The sequence below is a fragment of the Microchirus variegatus genome (genome assembly GCF_963457635.1).
Source record: "Microchirus variegatus genome assembly, chromosome: 1".
Taxonomy (NCBI): domain Eukaryota; kingdom Metazoa; phylum Chordata; class Actinopteri; order Pleuronectiformes; family Soleidae; genus Microchirus; species Microchirus variegatus.
In genome coordinates this window covers 1,560,537-1,585,407 of record NC_139802.1, presented here as the reverse complement: position 1 = coordinate 1,585,407, position 24,871 = coordinate 1,560,537, and the positions used below count along the sequence as shown (strand labels likewise).

General features: G+C 43.2%; 1 protein-coding gene across 1 annotated transcript; it reads right to left on the bottom strand.

The window, feature by feature from the left end:
- Positions 1–475: 475 nt before the first annotated feature.
- Positions 476–24,363, bottom strand: atp1a3b (ATPase Na+/K+ transporting subunit alpha 3b). Its single transcript, XM_083887653.1, has 23 exons — positions 24,271–24,363; positions 24,035–24,129; positions 12,979–13,056; positions 12,373–12,432; positions 11,301–11,504; positions 10,223–10,336; positions 8,939–9,073; positions 8,673–8,790; positions 8,227–8,495; positions 7,859–8,057; positions 7,514–7,758; positions 7,203–7,395; positions 5,992–6,167; positions 5,730–5,866; positions 5,484–5,634; positions 4,759–4,927; positions 4,460–4,614; positions 3,963–4,086; positions 3,608–3,753; positions 3,303–3,433; positions 3,074–3,175; positions 2,871–2,962; positions 476–1,795 (listed from the first exon to the last, which is right to left on the bottom strand). The coding sequence occupies exons 2-23, from the start codon at positions 24,038–24,040 to the stop codon at positions 1,767–1,769; spliced, it is 3,033 nt and encodes a 1,010-aa protein (XP_083743779.1). The 5' UTR covers positions 24,041–24,129; positions 24,271–24,363; the 3' UTR covers positions 476–1,766.
- Between the last annotated feature and the right edge of the window lie 508 nt (positions 24,364–24,871).

Genomic DNA, 24,871 nt, shown 5'->3' with positions numbered 1-24,871 from the left:
TACTCGAAAACACCTATATGAAGCATATGAGATATGTTGTTTTTGCAGGCCTCTGCATATAGATTATTATTATATGTGCTAAATTGGGTACACCGACACAGACTAGAGTGAGATTAAATATTGTGTTTCAAAAGACAAAAACAGTGACAGAAAGGCACAAACACAGTCTACGTTGTATTAAATGTTCTAAATGTTTTATTGGTGTTGGTTTCATTTATTTGACACACATGTTCTACTAGTTGTGTTTTTATTTTTTTTCTTCTTCTTCTCTTGAATTGCAACGTTCAGCTGTCTGAAGTTAAACCCAGCCTGAGATTGCTGGCCCTTCACTGGTCTCCATCACACACATACATGCACACAGAGACATGGAGTCAAGCGGACCTGGATTTGATCTAAGAATAGGCTCCAGACACATGGACGCATCATCCACCCCCCCCCCCCCCTCACCACAGCACAACAACACACTGCACCACATCATACCGACACACACCTGCAGTGACAGGAACCTGACATCCTTAAAAACACAACCTGAATCCTCGCTCTGCTCAGAGATAGTCGAGACAGTCTCCTGAAAAACCAGCAAAAATTAACCGAAACCAAACAAAACACAAATCGAGAGACACACACACGCATCTCTCATTGTTTCCAGTCTCGCCAACATCTTTAATGTTTTGAGCTGTTTTTCCAACATTGTTTTTTTTTCATTTAAATTCAATTCAGAATTTTATAGATTTCCTAGAGCACACAGAAGAAAAAAAAATGAGTTGCATTTACCAACTTGGGTGTACTGTTATAGTTATTAACAAGAACAATGGTTCACACAGTGCACACAGAGACAAATGGGGCAGGAGGGAGGGGGAGGGAGGGGGAGGGGAGGGGAGGGGAGGGGAGGGGTGTGAGAGACGGAGGGGGAGAGAGGAGGGACAGGACCCCCATGGGATGTGCTTAGTTAGGCCTAAATGAGGAAAAGCAGCTCTCACAAACCCACCCTCCTGTTTGAGAAATAAAAAAGACAAGTCAAACCAGTGATACCCCCCTTACCCCAACCCACATATTTAAAAAAAAAAACAAAAAAACAACAACAACACTGTGGCCATTGAGAACAGAAAAAGAAGGAAAATGGACGCTGTGAGAACAAGAGGGAGATGACCACTCCACTGGTCCTCCACAGACAGGAAACCACGGCAAGAGGTGGCAGTTGAAGTGGTGTCGGTGCTGGGATCTCACTGTGTCATCTTTATATATGTGTGTGTGTGTGTGTGTGTGTGCGTGATTGGAGGACAAGCAAAGGGTTGGCAAGGAGGGATAAGAGAGTGGAACAAAGGTACAGAGAAAGAGGGAGAGGAAGAGGAAGAACAGGGCGAGGAAGGAGCAGGATGGCCCTTTTTGCAGAGCATAGACACTCCATTTGTATCCTTAGCTCATTCAGATCTACTTACACAATATGCAGCTGCCGTTTGGTAGATATATTGGTTTATGTACACAGCTGTGAGAGAACACATGCAAAGAGTATCATAGGAGTTGGGAGAATGTGGGGGAGGAGGGTGGGGGGGGGGGGGGGGGGGGCGGGGTCAGTGTACAAAGTTGTAAAGGTGCTTTTGCTGCTTTTTAATCTTTGGGGCAGTTGAGATGAAAATTGCTTGAAAGCCATTTCTGTCTTTAAGGGGGCAGGACATCCGGAGGCGTGTCTTGCCAGGGATGAAGTGATGGGAGGGAGAAATAAGAGGAAGATGAAGAAGGGAGTTTGAGCCAAGTTGCTCCATCGATCAATAGTATGTCTCCCTTTCCACCCAACCTGGAGTGAAACAAGAGGAATACATTATTACTATCTTTTATTATTTTATTATTTTCTGGACACATTATTAAAGGTGCATTGTGTAATAAATCTAAATCAACTGGCCATAAAATCCTCCTAATATGTCACAGAGACTCAGGAATAATGTTCATATAACAAACTGAACTCACCGACAACAACAGTACAGACAAAATATTTGCAGACTGCAAATCATGTTTATGTTTTGAAAGCCCTCATTTAACGCGAGTATCGCTTGAATATGAATTTACTCGCATGTAAAAGATGACATATGCATAATTATATTCTCTTTTTTTATTTGACTCAAGTGAAAGAAGAGGAGGGAAGCATGCAAAAAAAAAATACCTTTACATATTTTAATAAATGTTTGAATTATACAGAGGAAAAATAATGGCTATTTTGTGACCTGTTTTGTTTAAAGGTGCATTATGTAATAAATCATAAAATCCTCCTAATATGTCACAGAGACTCAGGAATAATGTTCATATAACAAACTGAACTCACCAACAACAACAGTACAGCCAAAATATATGCATTAAAAAATATATTTTGCAGATTGCAAATCATGTGTTGGCATGTGGCGCCACCTACCGCCGTCTAACAATCACTGCAGTCAGTAGAGTCTCAGCTGCCGAGCAACCACGGGTTCGCAGTTACGCCAGAAAACGAAATCTAAAAGACTTCGGTACTTTTGAATTTGAATGTAGTAACTGTTTTTGGCCACATTCTTACATATGGCACCTTTAAAATGTATGACATAGTCTTGGAGTCAGTTTGCCCTGAGTTCCATTTAGGAATCTTTCATATACTTTACATTACACTTATAAATAAATTTAAAAAACTGCAAAACCTGCAAACCTGAGTCAGACACAGAGGGATGCCCTGAAGCTCACTTACTCACACAATACAACTGATTTTTTTTTTTTTATTCCTATACCTATATGACTTGAAATGTTGTTGTCACCATGAGCTGGTGAGTTTGGCAACAAGCACAGTGGATCAAAACTGAGTTTTAAGGGGTAAAGTAAAGCACTTCCTGCGAGAAAACAACACTCACCTCCAGGGTTGCGACGGATGAGCAGTTTTCGGATTTCATCGTAAACAAAAATGAGGAAACTATAGGGGAATGCGCAAAACCACCAGGAAGGTCTGTGGACGAGACGAGAGAACCGCGTTACTTTAAAAGCAACAAACACTAGAACATGGTCATATCAGAGTGAAAGCATGTTGTGATGAGGGGAAATGAGAACGCTGGTTTACTTTAGAGGATACATCCTCAGTGCCACATCCATGCCTGGACAATAGGACAGGAAGGCAGCCAGAGCGGTCTCTTCAAACAGGCCAAAGATCAAGATTTTGTTCCTGGATAGAAAACACAACATATACATTATATATAAGAAGAGAAATGATGCCCTCCTTCTACTGCTTATGTTGGGTTTACCAACTCTAAAGATAAGACACATCAAAGTATAGCAGTTGCTGGACTCACTTCATGCCTTGCTGGAACACAGAGTTACGTCTGGTCTTGCAGATGATGACGTCGGCCCACTGCACGACTACAATACTGACAAAGAAGGCTGTGTGGCACGTGAACTCCACGATCTTCCTCTGCTCATACGTCTGCGAGGTAAATTTGCAAAAACGTTAAATGAACCGACTCATCGCAACCCGTTTCAACAAGAGTAAATTATATTCTCGCCATTTCTGTGTGTACATTCATTCCACAAGGAAAATGACAAGGTTGCAGTCAGCCCTACTTATTAAATGTAGAAATGTCTTTTGCGAAACACTCACCCACTGTTGTCCATAACTGTCTTCCAGGTCGTTGAGGGAGCGGTCGTCCCAGTTTAGCCGAATGCCTATAAGTCCAGAGGGCAGGAAACCGTTTTCAGCCAAGATGACAAAGTAAGCGAAGAAGCCTCCAAGAGCCTGGATCATACCTGAAGAAGAACATAACAGAGAAAGATTAAGTCACAGATTTCTACGTTTTTTCTAACTTCCTTATCTGGTTTTTACCAAAACACAGACAGGTCTAAAGATAATCCAGACAGAAATAGAAGGGATCGAGTAGAGTCGTTTCAACACAAAACGACTTTCATTGCAACCAAGATCAAACTTCAAGGACATTTCACAGCCTGGATCAACGTACCGATCTGTCCATAGGCGATGCTGATAAGCCTTTCATTCACCAACTTGTCTCTGAATGGGTTCCTGGGCTGACGCTTCATGATGTCACTCTCAGCTGCTTCATAAGCCAGAGAGATGGCCGGAACCTAAGAGACAAAGAGGGGATAAACCATCGTTCAGTGTCATCTCTTTAAAGGCTGGACACACTGATTGTGTCCGTATAAACGTATCTTTAAAGGCGCCATATGTAAGAATGTGGCCAAAAACAGTTACTACATTCAAATTCAAAACAACGAGGTCTTTTTAGGTTTCGTTTCCTGACGTAACTGGCAACCCGTGGTTGCTTGGCAGCTGAGACTCTACTGACTGCAATGATTGGTAGGCAGGCGGTAGGTGGCGCCACATGACGCCAAAACATGATTTCAAAACATTAACATGCAATATATTTGATATTATATTTAGATTTATTACATAATGCACCTTTAACATTAAACTGTGAGTGGATCAGTTAGTGCTCACCATGTCAGTTCCCAGGTCAATACACAGGATTGTGATGGTTCCCAGTGGCAGGGGAATGTTGGCGATGATGAACAACAGGAAGGGTGTGATTTCTGGGATGTTGCTGGTGAGTGTGTAGGCGATGGACTTTTTAAGGTTATCAAAGATCAAGCGGCCTAAAGAGGGAGAGACATGCAGAAAGGTTTCATCACATATGAAGTACATCAAACCCCAAACCTTTAGTCTCTAATAAAAGAGAAAACAAACACCATCCCCCTCTTTATACACATTTTCACGTGTCGTCCTTTGCATCCTCTCACCTTCTTCCACTCCTGTGACAATAGACGCAAAGTTATCATCTAATAAGATCATGTCTGCAGCCTGTTTGGACACGTCGGAGCCAGAGATTCCCATGGCAACGCCAATGTCAGCCTTCTTCAGTGCAGGAGAGTCATTCACGCCGTCACCTGTCACAGCCACAATGGCACCCTGGGAGAGACAGACAAGAAGATGCTTTGAAATTTGGTTTTTATTGTTACAATCTCTGCACGAGGCGGACATTAATACTCTTTTATTCATATTAGCAAAATACCATTATATGAATTAGTTTAAAAACAATAGGACAAATACTACAGTATAGTGTTTAAGTGAAAACCAGTTGTTTTTACAGGAAATTATTATATTTAAATAAGCCATCAAAAGGCTGTTTTTATGTATCATTTAAAATGAAAAAAGTATTTACAAATATATTATTTAAGTGTAAATCTGTTTTTTTTTTGCATTTAACTAATAAAAAGAAAAAACATTGGCAGTATAAATGCAACATAAAAATCTCACAGTGAAACGTTCTTTGTGTCTCACACAGGGAATAGTCATTCAAAAGGTGACTAGCGCCATCTGCTGTTGTCAAAGTATATTGTACTTTTTGTTATTTTTAGTGTGATAATATGAACAAGCCTTCCTGCATTGACACAGTTTGATAAAAAAAATAACATATCATATTTTATTGCCTATAATTATCATCATAACGTTAAATAGTTCCAACCTGTCTCTGGCAACCCTCTACAATGATGAGTTTTTGTTGTGGGGAGGTTCTGGCAAACACAATCTCTGTGTGATTCCTCAGGATGTCGTCCATCTGATCCTGAGACAGCTCTTTCAGGTCAGTGCCGTGGATCACGCAGGCCTTGGCGTCCCTGAACACACACACACACACACACACACATTCAAAGTGTCACGTAGGACTCGTATTTTACGGGTATTCATTCGACCGCATCTGAGCGTTCCATACCTGGGGTTGACCTGGCTGACGGGTATATTGAGACGAGCTGCAATGTCCTCCACCGTTTCATTGCCTTCTGAGATGATGCCCACTCCCTTGGCGATGGCCTTGGCTGTGATTGGATGATCTCCAGTGACCATGATGACCTATAACAACAAGAGTAACAGTAAAGACGACGCTTCTTTGTGTTATTTCTAAGGATATTTTATAAAAAAGTGCCCCGGTTTGTAAACGACCCACGAGAAATAACCAGATGGTAAATGAGGATCACCTTGATACCAGCAGATCGACATTTGCCGACAGCATCGGGCACAGCAGCTCGGGGAGGGTCGATCATGGACATGAGGCCCACGAAGCAAAGGTTATCTGTCTGGAAGTTGACATCATCTGTGTCAAAGGCAAAACCCTTGGGGTACTGGTCTTCTGGAAGCATCACGTGGCAGAAACCTGTGAGGAACAGAAATATTATGTGAGTTAATATTTCCTCAGTGATGCCTCTGGATTACTTCTAATAGTACTTGCACTATATTATGGTAAGAAAGTGCTTTGTTTAGAAAATTTAAATCATCATTTGCTAAAAAATAGAGTGAAAATTGAGTGTAAAAACATTGTTCTGTTCCTTATATCAGACATTTACAGGGACTGGGTTGGAATCCACAGAAATATTTCCAGCCTTTCACTCAAGATTTATGTTTATAAATTATATCTATAATGTGCATGAAATGTATGTGATTCATTTGTCGAAAAAAACACCTCTCTTGATTACGACTGATCTACATATCCAAAATAATTTTTACAAAAAAAATGAAAGTAAAATAGCAAGAAATATTATATTATACACAATTTCATATTGTGAAATTACGTTGTAGAAGTTTGTTATCTTTACAAGGTGAACTGTTGATGGTTTTGATAGTAAAAAAAAAAGTGATTTAAATGTTGACACCAATATATAATTTCTTTATTTAATAATTAATTGTGTCTTGTCTACCCGTTATCTGTGTAGAAAAGTACTGGAAAAAGCCACTAGATGGCACAAAGAGCCAAAAGAACCTACATTGACAAAGCTCTTGCAGCTGAGCTGCACATAAGCTAAGCTAGAGCCGCAACTAACGATTATTTTCGTAATCGATGAATCCGTCGATTATTTTCTCGGTGAATCGATGAATCGTTTGGTCCATAAAATGTCAGAAAATGTTAAAAACGTTGATCAGTGTTTGTCAAAGTTGGAAATAAGGATGTTCTCGATTGTCTTGTTTTGTTCACAAACCAAAATAATTCAGTTTTAATGATTTCTTTGTTATGTGGAGCAAAAGAAACCAGGGTGATATTCACATTCAAGAAGCTAAAACAACCAGAAATCTGGTTTAAATCATGAAAAAAGCTTTGTCCTTCTAGACCTCAGGTTTTGGCCATTCTTATCTTCTATCTGGCTCTTCCTCTCCTGACCTTGAACATCCATCATTACCTCTCTGCACATCTTACCCAGAACTCTCTCTCCCAGTCCTCCAAGCTCCATGTAGGCGTTCTGGAACGCTTCCTTCAACTCTTCATCCATGGGCTGCTCCTTGCCCTGCAGCAGGATAGTAGTGCAGCGGTCCAGGATCCTCTCAGGAGCTCCCTTCATCACCAGCAGGTAGCGGTTGTCGTTGAGGTCCTCTGTCTCGTGCACTGACAGCTAAAAGAAAAGAGCCAAAAATCAACGCTGAGATCTAATAACATCCCAGACTTTAAGACTGCGCTGCATTTGCATCATGAGTTGCTAAGCTTTTGAGCGAGCTCAGCTGTTTCCTTACTTGGTATTTGTTGGTGGAGTTGAAGGGGATCTCAGCCACCTTCTTGTTCCTATCTCTCATCGCCCTGACCGAGCCACAGGACAACTCGATGCACTTGAGCAGAGCCGACTCGGAGGCGTCGCCGGCAACGTCGCGCTTCAGGATGGCCACGGAGTCTTGTCCCGCTTTGAACTGAGCGCGGTTACACAGAGCGGCGACGCGTGCCAGATTCTGCCAAGTCACTGACGTCTTGTCAAATGAGGCACCTGGACAACGGAGAAGGAAGTGGCCACTAATTATTGATCCTTTTACAGTATTTCAGACACTATTAGTGCACGCGTGTTCTGGCTCCTCTCCACTACTAACCAGACTGGTCCTCGGTGGTGTCGGCCTCGTGGATCTGGTTGTCGAACCACATGTGGGCCACAGTCATCCTGTTCTGGGTCAGCGTTCCTGTCTTGTCAGAGCAGATGGTGGAGGTGGAGCCTAGGGTTTCCACAGCCTCCAAGTTCTTCACCAGGCAGTTCTTCTTAGCCATACGTTTGGCAGTCAGGGTCAAACATACCTGCAGACAAAGACGTGGTGTTACTGTTAAGCTACAGGCAGCACGTAGCTAAGAAAAAAAAGTGAGTTTATGGTGCAATTAAATGATACCAAATGATATATGATAGTATGATAATTCAGGCTGGAAAGCGGGGCCCAAGGACCAGATCATTATTAAGCCGTCCACTTACAGTGACGGTGGCCAGCAGCCCTTCAGGCACGTTTGCCACAATGATGCCGATGAGGAAGATGACGGCCTCGAGCCAACTGTAGCCCAAGATGATGGCCAGGATGAAAAAGGTGACGCCCAGGAAGACGGCTACGCCCGTGATGATGTGGATGAAGTGCTCGATCTCCTTGGCGATGGGGGTTTTGCCGGTCTCCAGGCCGGAGGTCAGCGTGGCGATGCGTCCCATGACTGTGCGGTCACCGGTGCAGATAACGATGCCACGTGCTGTGCCTGATTTGGGAAAAAATTAAAAAAAAAAAAAAAACATTAGTTTGTACAATTTATGTCTGTGTTTTGTGGGAAAAAGTACTACTAATAACACTCTGTATCAAAAGTAATGTAATCGGCACCGGCACCGGCACACAAGTTAATGACAAAAAGGTAATGCTATTGCCATGGCGACAATACCTTCCACACAGTTGGTGGAGAAGAAAGCAACGTTTCGGGTCTCCAAGGGGTTGTCATGGGTACAGTCAGGTGACCTGCTCTGAGGTTCTGACTCGCCTGTCAGGGAGGAGTTATCCACCTATTCACACAGACAAGGAAGAAAACATGTTGTACATGAAGAAGATGTGTGTGTCTCTCTGTGTGTGTGTGTGTGTGTGTGTGTGTGTGTGTGTGTGTGTGTGTGTGTGTGTGTGTGTGTGTGAAAGAGTGAGTGAGAGAGTATATACCTTGCAGCCATGAGCAGATACCACCCGGATGTCAGCAGGAATCCTGTCTCCACCTTTCACTTCGACCAGATCTCCACCCACCACCTCTTCGGCGTTGATCTGTACCTTTTCACCCTCTCGGATCACCAGTGCTTGCTGCAGGGAAGACATCAGAGGACATTCATCTCAGTAAGAGCCTCACTCGAGGAGAAAACACCAAGGGTCTTCACATTTAAAGGTGCCATATGTAAGAATGTGGCCAAAAACAGTTACTACATTCAAATTCAAAATACCGAGGTCTTTTAGGTTTCGTTTTCTGACGTAACTGGCAACCCGTGGTTGCTCGGGAGCTGAGACTCTACTGACTGCAATGATAGGTAGAAGGCGGTAGGTGGCGCCACATGCCAAAACATGATTTGCAGTCTATTTTTTTTCATGCAAATATTTTGTCTGTACTGTTGTTGTTGGTGAGTTCAGTTTGTTATATGAACATTATTCCTGAGTCTCTGTGACATATTAGGAGGATTTTATGATTTATTACATAATGCACCTTTAAGTATGTATCTGCCTGTCACAGCCTAACCTAATATGTCACATATACCCATGCCACTTGGACATGGGTATATGTGACACGTTTACATAACAGCAAATATGCAATATGTGTGAAATTGGTGGTGCGTAACTGGCTCTTTGCACTGCGGCCATTTTAGCAGGACAGTATGGCAGTGAGTGAGTGTGTGAGTATGCACCTAAAACCCTGAAGAACAGCCAAAGAAGTGCACTGCTGTGCACTTTTAAAGTTTAAAAGTGCATTATGTAATAAATCTAAATCAACTGGCCATAAAATCCTCCTAATATGTCACAGAGACTCAGGAATAATGTTCATATAACAAACTGAACTCACCAACAACAACAACAGTACAGACAAAATATTTGCATTAAAAAAAACATTTTGCAGACTGCAAATCATGTTTATGTTTTGATAAATATGACAATCATTGCAGTCAGTAGAGTCTCAGCTGGCGAGCAACCACGGTTTGCCAGTTACGTCAGAAAATGAAACCTAAAAGACCTCGATATTTTGAATTTGAATGTAGTAACCGTTTTTGGCCACATTCTTACATATGGCACCTTTAAATAAAAATAATGAATAAACTAAATATTAAATACTTTATCACTGTCATAAACAAAGGCACAATATTAATATTTGAACAAACCAAAAGAAAAAATCTTTGTTTCTTTTGGTGCCTTTTCCACAAAGGCACACATACAAACACACGTCTTTGAAGCAAACACATATTGTACCTGAGGCACCATGTTCTTGAAGGACTCCATGATTTTGGAGCTCTTAGCCTCTTGGAAGTATGAGAAGCAGCCAGTGATGACGACAACAGCTGTGAGCACAATTCCCAGGTACAACTAGAAAGAGAGAAAAAGAGAGGGCAAATGGGTACGGTGTGTGTGTGTGTGTGTGTGTGTGTGTGTGTGTGTGTGTGTGTGTGTGTGTGTGTGTGTGTGTGTGTGACAGTCTAATCAGTTCTCTGAGGTGATGTTTATGTCTCTGTGTGGTGGATGTGTTAATGAGGTGTGGAAGTGCCAGATGTGAATACGCTCTTCGGGAATCTGTGTGACTAAATCTGTTTGGGACTCTCTCTGTGTGTGTGTGTGTGTGTGTGTGTGTGTGTGTGTGTGTGTGTGTGTGTGTGTGTGTGTGTCCTTGTACTTGCAGCATACTGAGGACCAGTGAGGGTTTTTAAACCAACAAAGTGAGGTCATTTTTACGGAGTGAGGACATTTTGGCCGGTCCTCACTTTGTATTTATCAAAATCACTTCCTTAGGTCGCTATAACATGCCATACTCAATTTTTTGGTAATTTTGGACCAAACATTTTGGGTCAAATTTTTAATTTTTTTATTTTGGACGACATAGTATAGTATGACGTTTTTGTAAAATTTTGTACAAACACTTTGGGTCAATTTGTTTTTTCAAATTTTGGACGACAGTATGGTATGACGTTTTTGTAAAATTTTAGACCAACAATTTTTGGTCAATTTTAAAAAAAAAATTTGGTTGACATAGTATAGTATGACGTTTTTATAAAATTTGGGACCAAAAATAAAAAAAAAATAAAAAAAATCTAAAAAGTTTTCCAGACGTTTTTGCTCTGGGGCTCCACCTGCAGACATGTTATGGTACTGCAACCAGTAGTTCTTTGTAGATGTCATTCATGAAGTAGATATTTGTAATTGTGTTGATTTATAAAGTGGAAATGCTGGTCCTCAGTATGCAGCATGTACAAGAATGTGTGTGTGTGTGTGTGTGTGTGTGTGTGTGTGTGTGTGTGTGTGTGTGTGTGTGTGTGTGTGTGTGTGTGACGCTCACGTTGTCTCCCGCAGGGTCGTCCTCAGTGGCTGCCTGGATGGCGTAGGCCAGGAAACAGAGGATGGCGCCTAACCACAGCAGGACGGAGAAGCCACCAAACAGCTGGCGACAGAACTTGACCCACTCTGGTGTGGTGGGAGGAGGGGTGAGGGCGTTGGGACCATCCCTCAACAGGAACTCTGCTGCCCTGGCGTTGGTCAGTCCCTGGAGAGGACGGAGAAATTCAAACCTACTACGTCCTTGTTGTCCACTTTACATTATTGAATCATCTTCTTATAGTATGACTATATGCAGAGGCGATTTTAGAGTCTGTAGGGGCCCTAAGCAAACATTCCCAGGGGGCCCTTCCTTCCAACCAGTGTTCATCAACATTATGTTATAAATAATCTGACATCAACGAGAATTGTATGGGTTCAAAAAAAATGTTTTTCCCGAAATGAATGAAATAACATGGAAAAACCTTGTAATTAAAAAGTATGTGAAAATATAAATGTAAAGAACAATAAAATACTGTAAATAGCTTTTTAAAAACTATATAAACTTAGTAAAAAAAATACATTACACTGTAAAGAACCCACATTATAAAACAATATAAATATATAGAACAATAAAATACTGTAAATAACTGAACAAAAACATATATAAACTGAGTAATAAAGATATGCATTACACTGTAAATAATCCTCTTCATTTTCCAACTTGCAGAACGATAACTTCACACAGGTTAAAGTGAGGTGGGGCCCCTTTAGGGAGGTTTACTACTGACATGTCATTGTTGTTTAAGGGGGACGGGGAGGCGGCTGCTCACTGCACATTTCAGTAAAAACAGCCCTCAGGCTCCGAGTGTCGGGGGGGCCCCTATCCGCTCGGGGCCCCAAGCAGTCGCCCGCCTTGCCTGTTCACAAGCTGCGCCCCTGGATCTTCTTATAGTATGACTATTATATGATCAGTCTGTTTCATTGTTAAACCTGAAATATACCATCAAAGGTACGTCCATGCCACCTAGTGGACAACTGGGAGAACAGCTTCACACCACAGATTTACAGCACATACTATAACATCATCAACTCACCTGCACAATATCAGTCTGGAATTTCCGGCAAACTTCCTCTACAGACATCTTATGTTCCGTCTGAAAACATGAAACACGTGAATAATCAGTGATCTGCATATTTCAGAATGTTTAACCATTGTTTTGCATGCAGGACACAAGTGAGGGAAGTCCAGATTAGAATAAGAGGTGATGTGAATAATAATAACAATAATAATAATAATAATTAAAAAAACAGCTTTGAGGTTTGTAGACTTTTAAAAATATCTATAGAAAATGATTAGAAATTGAGTCCAAGCATGCGCTTCACCTGAAAGACAAGAGTATCAGGGCAGCCAGGTGTAGCCACCCTGCTGTCTGTGTCTCGTGCTGAGATGTGGAATCAAGACGACGACTTCTTGACAACAGGTCAAACCTCTTACCGGCAACAAAGACATTCATTTTGCCTTTATTTACCTTCTCAGTTGTGTTTTATAGAAACAAATCCATGTTCTTTTCTCACACTATTTTACGTGGATGGAATAAAAATCATTTTCGAAAAAAAGGGGCTTCAAATCAAATGATCATACCAACATTCAGTTCAGTGTACAGTATATTCAGGAATTAAAGTTTTTTTTTTTTACTCACAATGGGCACTTCCTTCTTCAGGTCATCCATGTCCTTGTTCGCCCCCTTCTTCTTCTTGGGGGATCGTTTATCTTTGTCCTGTGTGGTGGCAACGCGGTAACTGTCTGATCGGCCATACTACAGACACACACACATGTTTTATACATGCCTCGGACTAGATCGGCTATAGACGGAGCGTGGTCTTTGCCCCTTTGCATGTAGCCTTAGCTGTTCCTTGTACATTGACACTGTACGGACACTTTTTTCCCAGCAGCCATCTTGAACTGAGCCATAATTCATTTGATCATTTATGTACCCCTATGATTTTCCTTTTGTGCTCTGTCAAAATGGCTGCTGTGGAAAACGCCCGTTAACTCTAACTTTGCATGCCCTCTCTGTTCAGAGAGCCGTCTTTCCTGCTATTCTATAACAAAATACTGAGCTGCGCTTGAGATTTAGTATAGTGACACTGCATAACCTGTGAAGTGGCCTTGAGAGGTTGCCTGCGTTTAGTCGATAATGTCAATTCTTCTGTGTTTATGAGGAAGATAAAAAACCTAAGATTAAAAGCATCACTGTGACATGAAAAGGAAACTTCATTACACTGGTGGAACATCTGTTTTTGCTGGACTGCACCTGCAGACCGACTTGACGCAAACCGCTCTGATTTAATCATTCTTGCTCTGATGTCCAACAACACGAACATGATGGTTTAATCTGTAGGTTTAAACTGATTGGTTCCTGTTCCCTTTAATTTAAGAAAAAAACATGAGTGAGGCAGAGCAGACAAACTGAGTTTATAGACTCATCAAAGACTTCTGATTGGATTCTGATGTTTCTGTTTTGCCAGAAACCAGACACTTTGATGCCCAGACCCCCTGCACTCACTTCCTGTTTTACTGCTCCTTACTTTAAAGGTGCCATATGTAAGAATGTGGCCAAAAACGGTTACTACATTCAAATTCAAAACACTGATTTCTTTTAGGTTTGGTTTTCAGACGTAACTGGCAACCCGTGGTTGCTCGGCAGCTGAGACTCTACTGACTGCAATGATTGGTAGACGGTGGTAGGTGGCGCCATATGAATAAACATGATTTCAAGTCTGCAAAATATTTTTTTTAATGCAAATATTTTGTCTGTACTGTTGTTGTTGGTGAGTTCAGTTTGTTATATGAACATTATTCCTGAGTCTCTGTGACATATTAGGAGGATTTTATGACCAGTTGATTTAGATTTATTACATAATGCACCTTTAACAATCGGTCTATTAATAACCACAACTTTCTCCACTGCTGCACATTATAGTTCTTCTTCTCCGACAGTAACTGCAGTCCAGAAGGAGAGCATCCTGAACCACAGAACCACATCAATACAAATGTCCATCTTCAGAGGTCAAAGGTGACATGAAGAGGTAGGAATCCCTCTCTGGAGATCTGAGTGAGTGTCTCCGGAGTCCGGACCAGCCCTTTATTGACACAGCAGAGCCATCAGAGAAACTGCCCTTGGTGCCGTGCAATAATACACCAATACCTGGAGGCGGGGGTTTGCATGCATGACATGGAGGTCACATTTAAAAGTCACAAATTTAGCCTCAGATCAGACGTAAAATGTCAATAACTGTCAATCAATGACAGGAAAAATCTGTTGTTTTGTTTTGAGATTCGAATGCAAATGTTAAAACTCTATTCTGGAGGTTGTGTATCCTGGCTGCGGAATCACAGGGTAGCTCGTGATAAGATAAGCAATACACAGTCCACGATACCAAGTGCTGGTTTTCTCTGCAACTCTGTAACAGTGCCACCATGTGGAGACATGAAGTAGCGGCGAGGGAAACTGCCAGGGACTACTTTGTCAACTCTAATGCTGTGCCGTCCTCACACATCTGTTCATTCCATTCTGAAAGTGGAGTCACTCCTCTTTTTGCTCTTTTTCTCCCCATTGGATTCAAGAGTGTCTTGACTTTGCTTGAACTCTCACTATCAGACGACGTAAACTCTCCCTCTAGTGATACAGTAGCAACATTTTTCCAGAAGTGCAAAGTCTGTTTACTTTCAAATAAATGTCAGTATGTTTGCAAAAGTATGGAGGAGAAAGTATGAACCCTATGAGGACAAACACACCCACACCACACACCACACACAAACATCAACCTCCCGCCACATTTACCACTTGAAGCAGCTCTCGTGCGAAGCTGTTGTGAAATCGTGTGTCTTTTACGCATTGAACGTGCACGAGAACCAGTCGTTCTGGTCTCGATGAAGCAACATGTGGATACGATCTGCGGTCGCACCATCAGGACCTCATCAGGGTTCGGTCGTCAAACAGAAAGAAAACAAAGTGATATTTCAGAACACACTGCTCTGTGTCTGATGGAGGACAACATACTGTCTGTTTTCATTCATCATATCAATCACAGGCTTCACGTGGTTGCAGTAAAGAGTTTTTGGCTCAGAAAGTTAGGTCGACTACCAGTCAGTAGTGTCTGTCATTTCCATGGTCACGCCTCTGTTTACAAAGGCCGGGGCTCGTTTGGGAACGGCATTTTTCGGATGTTTCGGTCTTTAAGTCGCTGCACTGCACTGGTGCCAACTCCCACTCACACGGCTGCTCAGAGACCTCTACTGAATGCGAAAACCAAACAACACGACAATTAGTTTGGACTGCGTGGGGGGGGGGGGGGGGGGGGCAGAGAGTCGTATGTCAGTGGGAGGGAGTGGTCGGCAAACGCACGTACAAGTACACACAAGCAGAGGCTCGCTCGCACACACACACACACACACACACACACACACACACACACACACACACACACATCCCTGCAACAAAAGAGCAGGTGAGCAAACCCTGCTGAAGCAAGACCAGGCAGGCCTGGTGAGACAGAGATGTACCGACTGATGCAGTGGAAAAGTACTGCTGCTCAGCCCTCTGAGACAAAGCCCTCACACGTGTGTTCGTCTATGTATTATATGTATTTATGTTTGATTACGTGAACAATCGGTGCCTCTGTAACTTAATTTGATAGATCAGTGGAGTTTAACGTTAAGGTTTTGTATTTATCTTATCAATTACCAATGATCTAAAAGATGACAGACAGATGACAGGCGTGCGGAGGTGGAAAGTAACGAAAAATACATTTACTCAAGTTACTGTATTGAATACTTTTTTTGTGTATTTTGTATTTTTTAAGTACAATTTAAAATCAGGATTTTGTATTTTACTTGAGTACATATTGACTCAAGTATTGTACTTAGTTACTTTATAAATCCTATCGTGAACATGGAGGGCGCGCTCCAAAATAGTTTTGGATTCCTGAGCCCTTGTCATATTTCTACTACCCTCACACCCCTCGCAAAGTAACTAAGTAACTTTTACTTAAAGGGACACTGTGTAGTATTTATGGGTTTATATAACCCAAAATCCACTTTTTTATACATATTATGTGCTCCTGCATTGTCTAGTCGCTGTATAATAGTTTTTGTTTCATTTTCGTAGTGTTTCAAAAAGTCATGTAAAATAACATGGTCGCGGGCCGCAGTTGCATATCCACTGTTAGCAGAGAGACGCCATGTTTCTACCGGAGCCTGTAAGGACAAACGCGAGAGAACAAATCAAGTCCCGCCTCCACTCTCTCCGCTTCGTCTGCTACGGCCGCGGTAGCTCCGCCCTCTCCCTCGCCTCACGAACCTCATCTGCTGACACGGAGAAAAACGACGAGGACGACATTTGACCGGCTGAGGACACCGTAGCGCTCAGGGAAGGGAGGGGGTGAGCAGAGGAGCAGTTCTTTGTTGTAAATTTCAGCCTCTCCTCTAGATGGCACTATAAACTACATACTTCACCTTTAAAGTACATTTCGAATGAACTAATTTTTACTTCTACTTGAGTACATTTTCATCAAAGTACAATATTTTAGTACTTTTTCCACCTCTGCAGGCGTGTTAACGTATATTCATAGATGTAAAACTGCAACTGCCTTTTCCATAGACGGTGAATGCACGGTGTACAAAAGGTGCGCAGTCAACTCTGTGGCACACCTGCACTTCTCAGCATTCAGTGTGATTGTTTAAATATGAACATGTACACACACATACACACACACACAGACCCAGACAAGAGGGTTTGGTTGGGAGGTGGCGAGGCGTGCCAAAGAAAAAACAATATGCGTTGAAAAGCAAAAGACAAAGAGAGACGCATGCGGTAAGGAGCGGATGATGGACGGCATCGAGCACGTAGAGTTAGGGAGGTCAGGTATCAGGGAGGGCAGGTAAAGAGGGAAAGAAAGGGAATGAGAGTAACTGAGTGAAAGAGAGCGGCCACTCTTCTCTTACGCGTCTAATTAGATATTGATGAGCAGTCTTTGTCTGCCGACTCTGTGTGTGTGCGTTTGACCTGCAGTGACCCCACTCTAATAGATTGCACAACCTCACTAATGTCATGTGTGTCATTTGTCACTTCAAGAACGCCAATAGATTGTACTCTCACTGCAGGTTTGTGTCTTGGATACGATGGTAACTGGATCCTGATAACTGGATATTTGCAGTTATCAGGATCACATGGAGCGTTAAGAAGTTGCTGATTTATCATTATGCGTACGTTTACACTGCGATCAGTGTGTTAGCTTTGCGGGTGTGTGTGTGAGTGTGAGTGTGTGTGCTGTGCTTGCCACTCAATCATTAATGACAGAAGGGACAGCTCACCAAACCTCTCGTTTTATTTAAAGGTGCCATATGTAAGAATGTGGCCAAAAACGGTTACTACATTCAAATTCAAAATACCGAGGTCTTTTGGGTTTCGTTTTCTGACCAAACTGGCAACCCGTGGTTGCTCGGCAGCTGAGACTCTACTGACTGCAACGATTGGTAGACGGCGGTAGGTGGCGCCACATGACGCCAAAACATGATTTCAAAACATAAACATGATTTGCAGTCTGCAAAATATTTTTTTTAATGCAAATATTTTGTCTGTACTGTTGTTGTTGGTGAGTTGAGTTTGTTATATGAACATTATTCCTGAGTCTCTGTGACATATTAGGAGGATTTTATCATTTATTACATAATGCACCTTTAAGTTGTGCTATTTAGCAATTAAAAGCAGTTCATTTTGTTCATGTAGTTGTTATCAGACATAAATATCAGAGGAGTCTGGGTTATATGCAGATAATGAATGATAATATTTTGAAAACAAAATATAGTATATGCTTATAAATAACTTTGAGTTACCATGTCTTCGCACTTTTTCAACATAAACAGTCTACGGTTTCTAGTCTGAAATCTAGACCTACACGTACGTAACAGCTGCAGTTCCTTTGTCGTCTTCATTTTGTGCACATCCGCTACATTCAAAAGAGTCATTTGTAATGCAGACAACATTAGAGGGAGCTCTGTGCTGGTGTCCAGCTGTATAACACAGCTCTGCATAATGTAATGAGCCCCCACTGTCCTGAGAGAGAGGAAACAGAGACCTGTGGCTGGAATTACAGACGCACACAAGCAGCACAGAGACAACACACACTGATGTACAGACACATATCTCACATCATTAGGAAATAGAGTTATCACTCACACCTAGTCAGTCAAATATTAGTTTAATAAATATAAATTCACTAACAAAGAACCTGTGTTTTAGCTTTGATCATTATTATTATTCCGTCAGCCTGCTCTGGGTTAACCAAACTAAAACCTTGCGTTATGTCCTCGTGTGAACAACTCTGATGACTGAGTGTGTTTGGAGGGCAACCGCTGTAACCATGGCGACCAGCACAGCCATCGGCACGGTGAGAGAGCTCATCTGTGGCCCAGTACTCGCAGGATCCCCTGATGTGATCTGTGACGAGAAATAATTGATGCATCTGTAACTGGACGCTGTATTTAGTGCTGTATAATACAATCAGGCGAGTGACTCAAGAAGTGAGTGTGGTTTTTCTGTGTGTGTGTGTGTGTGTGTGACTCATTGTGTCGGCTACAGTGCATGTGCAGCGACTGCATGCATTGCGGCAGAGAGACTGAGGCAGATGTAGAGAGAGAATGAGAGGTATCGCTTAAAACTTAGACTGATTTATGTTTAAAAAGTTAATTATAAGTCTCTTATGAACCTTAATACTACATAGACGATTGGTTATTATGACCAAATGGAAACTACTCCTATGTCCTATTTAGCACATCATGTACCAAATAAGTGGCGTGTTATATAAAAAGGAGTGGCAACGACTGACAGAACTGACGTGGTGGGCATGTTCTCGTCTCAGCAGCGGGCCGAGGCTTGTCCACGGTCAACAGGTTTGACTGAGAACGGGTTGCAGCTTTATTTTCGTCCTCCAGGAACGGAAAGTGGCAATAATTGTTGTTCTCTCTCTAATGTGGTCTTTTGTGTGAGTCATATGAGGAAGTGTCGCGGAGCAACTGTTCCACCTTTTGTTCCAACGTTACCAGGCCACGACCCACATCCTCTTTTTGCACAGCGCGGCCACATTAAGCTTCAAATCCACTGCCCATGTGAGGTCCAACATCACGGCCTTATTCTGTGTGCTTTCTATCATATATGTGTGAATGTAAATGATATGCTACCAGGGGGAAATAATAAAAGTCACTCACAGGATCTCTGAGTAAATAAAGTACTTCAGAGATTCTAAAAATTAAATAAAAATAAAATGTGGGGAACACAACATGAATTAATAATCCAGAGGATGCAAAATGTGTGCTTTTAAGTGTTGTGTGTGTGTATGTTGTGTTGTTGTTGTTGTGCGTGTGACCTTGTAAGGTCACAGGACCATCTGCTGTTTCTTACAGCAGGGGGCAGAGCTTCCGGGTCCCAATAGGGCACTCAGGCTGGGGGAACATGGCAGTTGGGATTAACTAGTCTGATTACTACAGTGGATTAGCCCACTCTGATCATCCCTCACTTTGTCTCTCTATCGCTCTTCTCTCTCTCTAGTTAATGACTAAATTACTCATTTAGTTCAATTCAAAATAAATGCATTCAATCTCGATGAGGTCTTGGTGGTGAAAGGTCTCTAACAAGGGAATGATTCGATGGCTATTATTTTGGTTTAGTTGCCTTTTCAACCCTAACCCTTTTCATTATTTGAACTCTAAATCTAAAGTTTATTGGAGTCTGTGGCAAACAAGGCATCAATTAGGACTCGTCATCAGGGAGCTGGTCACACAGTGAGGTGCAGATGTTTGGGGGAAAAATATATAGAGTTTTTATTAATCTGTAAAATAATGGACAGTTCAACGCAGTGGTTCTCAAAGTGTTGATACCTGAGGGCCAATTTAGGAACCCAACATTGGGAAACAAAAAGGGAAAAAAAACAGAAATAAATCCCATTTTAATGACCAGATTGCAGTTCTGCAGTTTACACTTACTGATCTGTATCCAGTAATGTCAAACATTTAACAAGCTTAGTAGCTCCTGTAATAAAACTATCAACTATAATTCATTGCGGGCCAACAGAAATGTTTCTGCGGGCCGCCATTGGCCCGTGGGCCGCGCTTTGAGAACCAATGGTTCAACGATAAAAAAACTATCATTAGTCTGGACTTACCATTCCTTATTCAGAAATATAATTCGTTACTTTTAATCTAACTTTAGGAATATTTTACGTTTACCTGAATGACTGGATTTAATGGTCATGATATATAAATGAATTGCAGCACAACCCGTTTCTTCTGTTGCTCGCAAACCGGTGTGTTACAGCGACGTGGAAACACATGCTCACATAGTTACAGTCTCACACACACACACACACACACATCTCCACGGCAACGTTGTGAATTAGTCATGTTGTTGTATTGCAGGGCGACCTAACCCCCTCTGAATCGTTCTCAATATGAAACCTAGTTAAGACGTTATTGCTGGAAAACTGTTGGTCTTATCAGTCACAGTAAGACAGATGTGACCTTTACGTTTTATTAGCATCACAGCAGCTGCTTCATGAGTTCAGGCTTTTTTTCCCCCGTTAGTCTCACTGTAGTGACGAGAGAAGCTGCCTGCGGGCTTTTTTTTTTTGCTGGGGCGCAAGAAAAGTGTGGACTATGTCCTTCAGAGACTCTCACTAATGACATTGTCCTCATTACAGTGGATATCTATTGATTAGAAGCCCTCAAAGGGCTTGATGAAGACAATGGATTGGTATTTCGAAAGGGTCACCGTATTGACCTTTGTTGACCCCTGCACGCCACATCGTCCCAGCTGGCTGTGGAAAGACTTTGCTTTTTCTACTGCTTCCTGCAAAGTGTGTGTGTGCGTGTGTGTGTGTGTGGGGGGGGGGGGGGGGTGAGCAGAACAGTCGTGGCAACATCACGCAGCAGGTGCAGTGGGGAGGGATGTACAGCACTCTGCACCAAAGTGAGGGCTGGGCCTCTGCAGAGGCCACACACACATACATCTCCTCAACTACCTTTCACTAACTCCTTCACTTCCTCTGCACACACACACACACGCCTCACCACCAGTGCCAACATGAAAGAACACGCTGTTCTACAAACCTTTATACCAGGTAATTAGTACGTCTAATCAAAATCTTAATGTGAACTCGGTGCAAACAGAAGTTTCTCTTCAGCCATTGTCCTCATCATCTGTCTCCATGACCTCCTGACTAAGCCTCCGTGCTACTACTGCTCATTCGTCTTTCTTAAACATTCCACTGACACCACATCCCTCCATCTTCTCCAACATCACCAAAAATCACCTCTTCTGCTCAACATCCTATGACGACCCTGTCGTCCACCCAACCTCATCCCTCCTCTCGCTAACCCTGACCTCCTGTTAACCAATCCCACAGAGAAGCAGAATGAGGAAACAGGAGCCATGGTAATGTGAGCCTCAGGTCATTATCCTGTAACAGGATATGCAGCCATGGCCGCCCTCCCCCACTATACACCACCCCCCATCACTTTAAATCCCTCTGCTTCTCCTGCAGGCTCGTCCCTATACATCCATACATACATACATTCATTCAGTATCTCTTTCTCTCTCAGCTATAGCACCTTCCTTTCTGTCAGTGTCATGAGTCTGAAGGTGACAATGTCCATGCATTTATCAACATCTTTCTCTCCTGCAGTCCCATCAGGAGCTACATTGCAAAAAAAGAAAAAAGCTGCAATGCAGAGAATTTAGAACAAATGTGTTGTTGTCTGTTTGTTAGTGAAACGATTTCCTTGGAGATGCTCTTTCATTTTTAGTCTCTCTTTCTTTTCTCTCCTCGCATCACTGCTGTCACCTTAACTCGGTCTTTCCTACGTGGCACCGCGTTTCAGCCTATCACAGCCCTTTATTGGGAATTTCCACACCAGAGGCCCCGCCCCCGGTTTGACGCAGGAGTCACGTGACAGCGGTGCCCATTGCGGCCTTGGTGAAGGACAGGCGGCTATGCTACATGGCACAGTGAGTGCGCCAGTGCGTAATTCTGACAGAGTGATTAGGGAGTGCGGTGACCGGCGACGCGTAATGATAAGGTACCCACATCCATCCATCCATCCAACTATTCGCCCATCCATCACTTCATCCTCTCCTCCTCCCTCCTCAGGGTCACCTCAGAGCGCTGCTGAGCGAAAAGGCAAGGAAACACCTTCATATTCTTTTTAATAAGCTACAGTCAGCCTCTGGAGAGCTGAGCCATCTTCCGACATGACTCACGACTCTTCCTCACACTGTGAAACCAAACTTCCACACAGCAGCCGCACATACATACGTAAGCACTTTTTTTTTTTTGCAACCCAATCCGCTTTGACGCAGTGCCCACTAATGCTGATACCGTTGCTGATTTCGTGACACGGAGCAGATCTGGAGCGCCTCTCCCGGCACATCAGCTGCTGTCACGCCGGTTTGCGCTAACATAGAGAGCGGCCGGTGCCTCTCAGCAGCACCGCACGGTCCTCTCTCTGCAGCATCATGATGCTGCACCGCATTATTAAACAGACAGATAGAAAGAGAAGATTGTACAGTACAAGGTGATGGGGGCAAAAAAAAAAAATTGCGCAATAGCCCACTGCACTTTCAAGTGGCGCTGTTTTCCCCCCTCTCGTTCCTGCACTGATGCATTTACATAAGGCTCGTACGTTTATCTTAAATAACTCAAACACGTCCGCTGATATTAACAACTGCTCGCACAGGAGATGACGTCTCACCGCAGACACGGATAACTCAACTATACACGCATTATTTCTGTTTAATCCATGGTGAATTTGTGCGTAAATGTGCTCCCTGTTTGGCGATTACCGAGCGCCCGTCTGTTATGTCACAAATTAAAAGGGGGGAAATAAGCTGATGGTGGTGAGGCGCTTATTCTCGGTAACCGCATTATGACGCATGGGTCAGTGAGGTGCTGAGGATGAGACTGCTCGGCTGAAGGTGGAAGACAGGAAGCATCTTCACCGGAGGAGAGGAGAGGAGAGAGGAGAGAGGAGAGAGGAGAGAGGAGAGGGATGGCGTGAAGGAGGTCACACCAGTGTCCTTTCATTACAGGACAAAGTCCTCTACACATTTGAAGAATACCTTCAAATATGAGAAAAGCCACCGTTAAAGCACAGGTTAGTGATGGGGAGAGCGCCCCCTCCTCCCTCACTGTTCCACACGAGATCTCTCTGTGTGACAATAAACCGATTAGGCCCAACACAGCTGACAAGGTTACAGTCAAAGTACGGGCCTATCTGAGCCTTTTTAACGCACAACCCCCCACAGCGATGACCTTTAAACCTGCACGGACCACTGTCACACCACATTTCATTCATATATCACCTTTTTTTTTTTTTTTTTTTTTTAACATTACGTTACATCAGAGCAAGATACGTCATGAGCTAATAATACGTTCTTCAAAAATGCAATGTTACAACCAGGCTGAAGTCACAGTCACAGTCACAGTCACAGAGACGCAGCGGTTTCACTACCGGCTTCCTCGGTTTTGTCGCAGTCTAACAACACATAGTTCCGCATTAGAGTCAATGTCACTCAGACAGAGCACGTTTTAAAATGGAGGGAAATCGAATAAAAAACCTGGACGCATTCATCAGGCTGTCTCTCCTCAGGCCACTTCTGCAGCGCAGTGATAAAAAAAGTTGCAGCGGTCAGTGAGTCTTACCCCCATGTTGGCGCAGTCACTCTTCTCCTCTCAGGTGATGCACGGCTTGAGAGGTGTCAGCCCCTCACGGTCAATTCTAATAAAAATGCCTTTGCCTTGAAAACAAAGAGAGGATATGCTCAGTATTTAAAGTGAGGGCGGCTGAGGAAATACAAACAACGCAGGGATAAAAAATAGAAAATAAACGTCATAGACAAGAATACTTTTCTGGGGCTTCAGTAAATCGTGTCTCAAACCTTGATAAAGGTGAGGCTACAGTCTCTGGCGTCTCTCAGATGAAATGCTGTGGTCTCAAGCGGAGCATCACGCGGGGACGCGCTTTTCCTTCCGTTGCTCTCTGATAGTTGCGGTGAAAGACCAGACGAATCCACGAGCCGCACTGATACCTTCTCACAACACTCGTCTCCCTCCGCGGCTCGGGTTGCTGCCTACTGCCGCATCACTCCCTCCCTCCCCCTCCGCTCCTCCGCTCCTCCGCCGCGGCAAGAAGCGCCGTCGCCGGGAACAGCGCCCGCCCACCGCGCACACCGTCAGCCAATCGCAGCCCTGAGCGTCTCATTACTGATGTGACCGCCGGCCAACTGCGTCGCGCTCCTGCGCCGCGCGGACCAATAGGGAAGGCGGCTCTGCTCCTCCTGCTTTACTGCAGATTTCCGAGGCTCGCAGCCAAAGCAGCGTCGCGCGAGTCTCTAGGCTGACATTTTTTTTTTTTTTTTTTTTGTAGAAATGGACGCACAAGGTTAGACTCTTAGCTGTCGTGGTTGTGTTTGTTCATCGTGTCGTCGTGTGTGTATGTAACGTGCATACGTGTGCGTCGTTGCATGTGATAAGCACCAC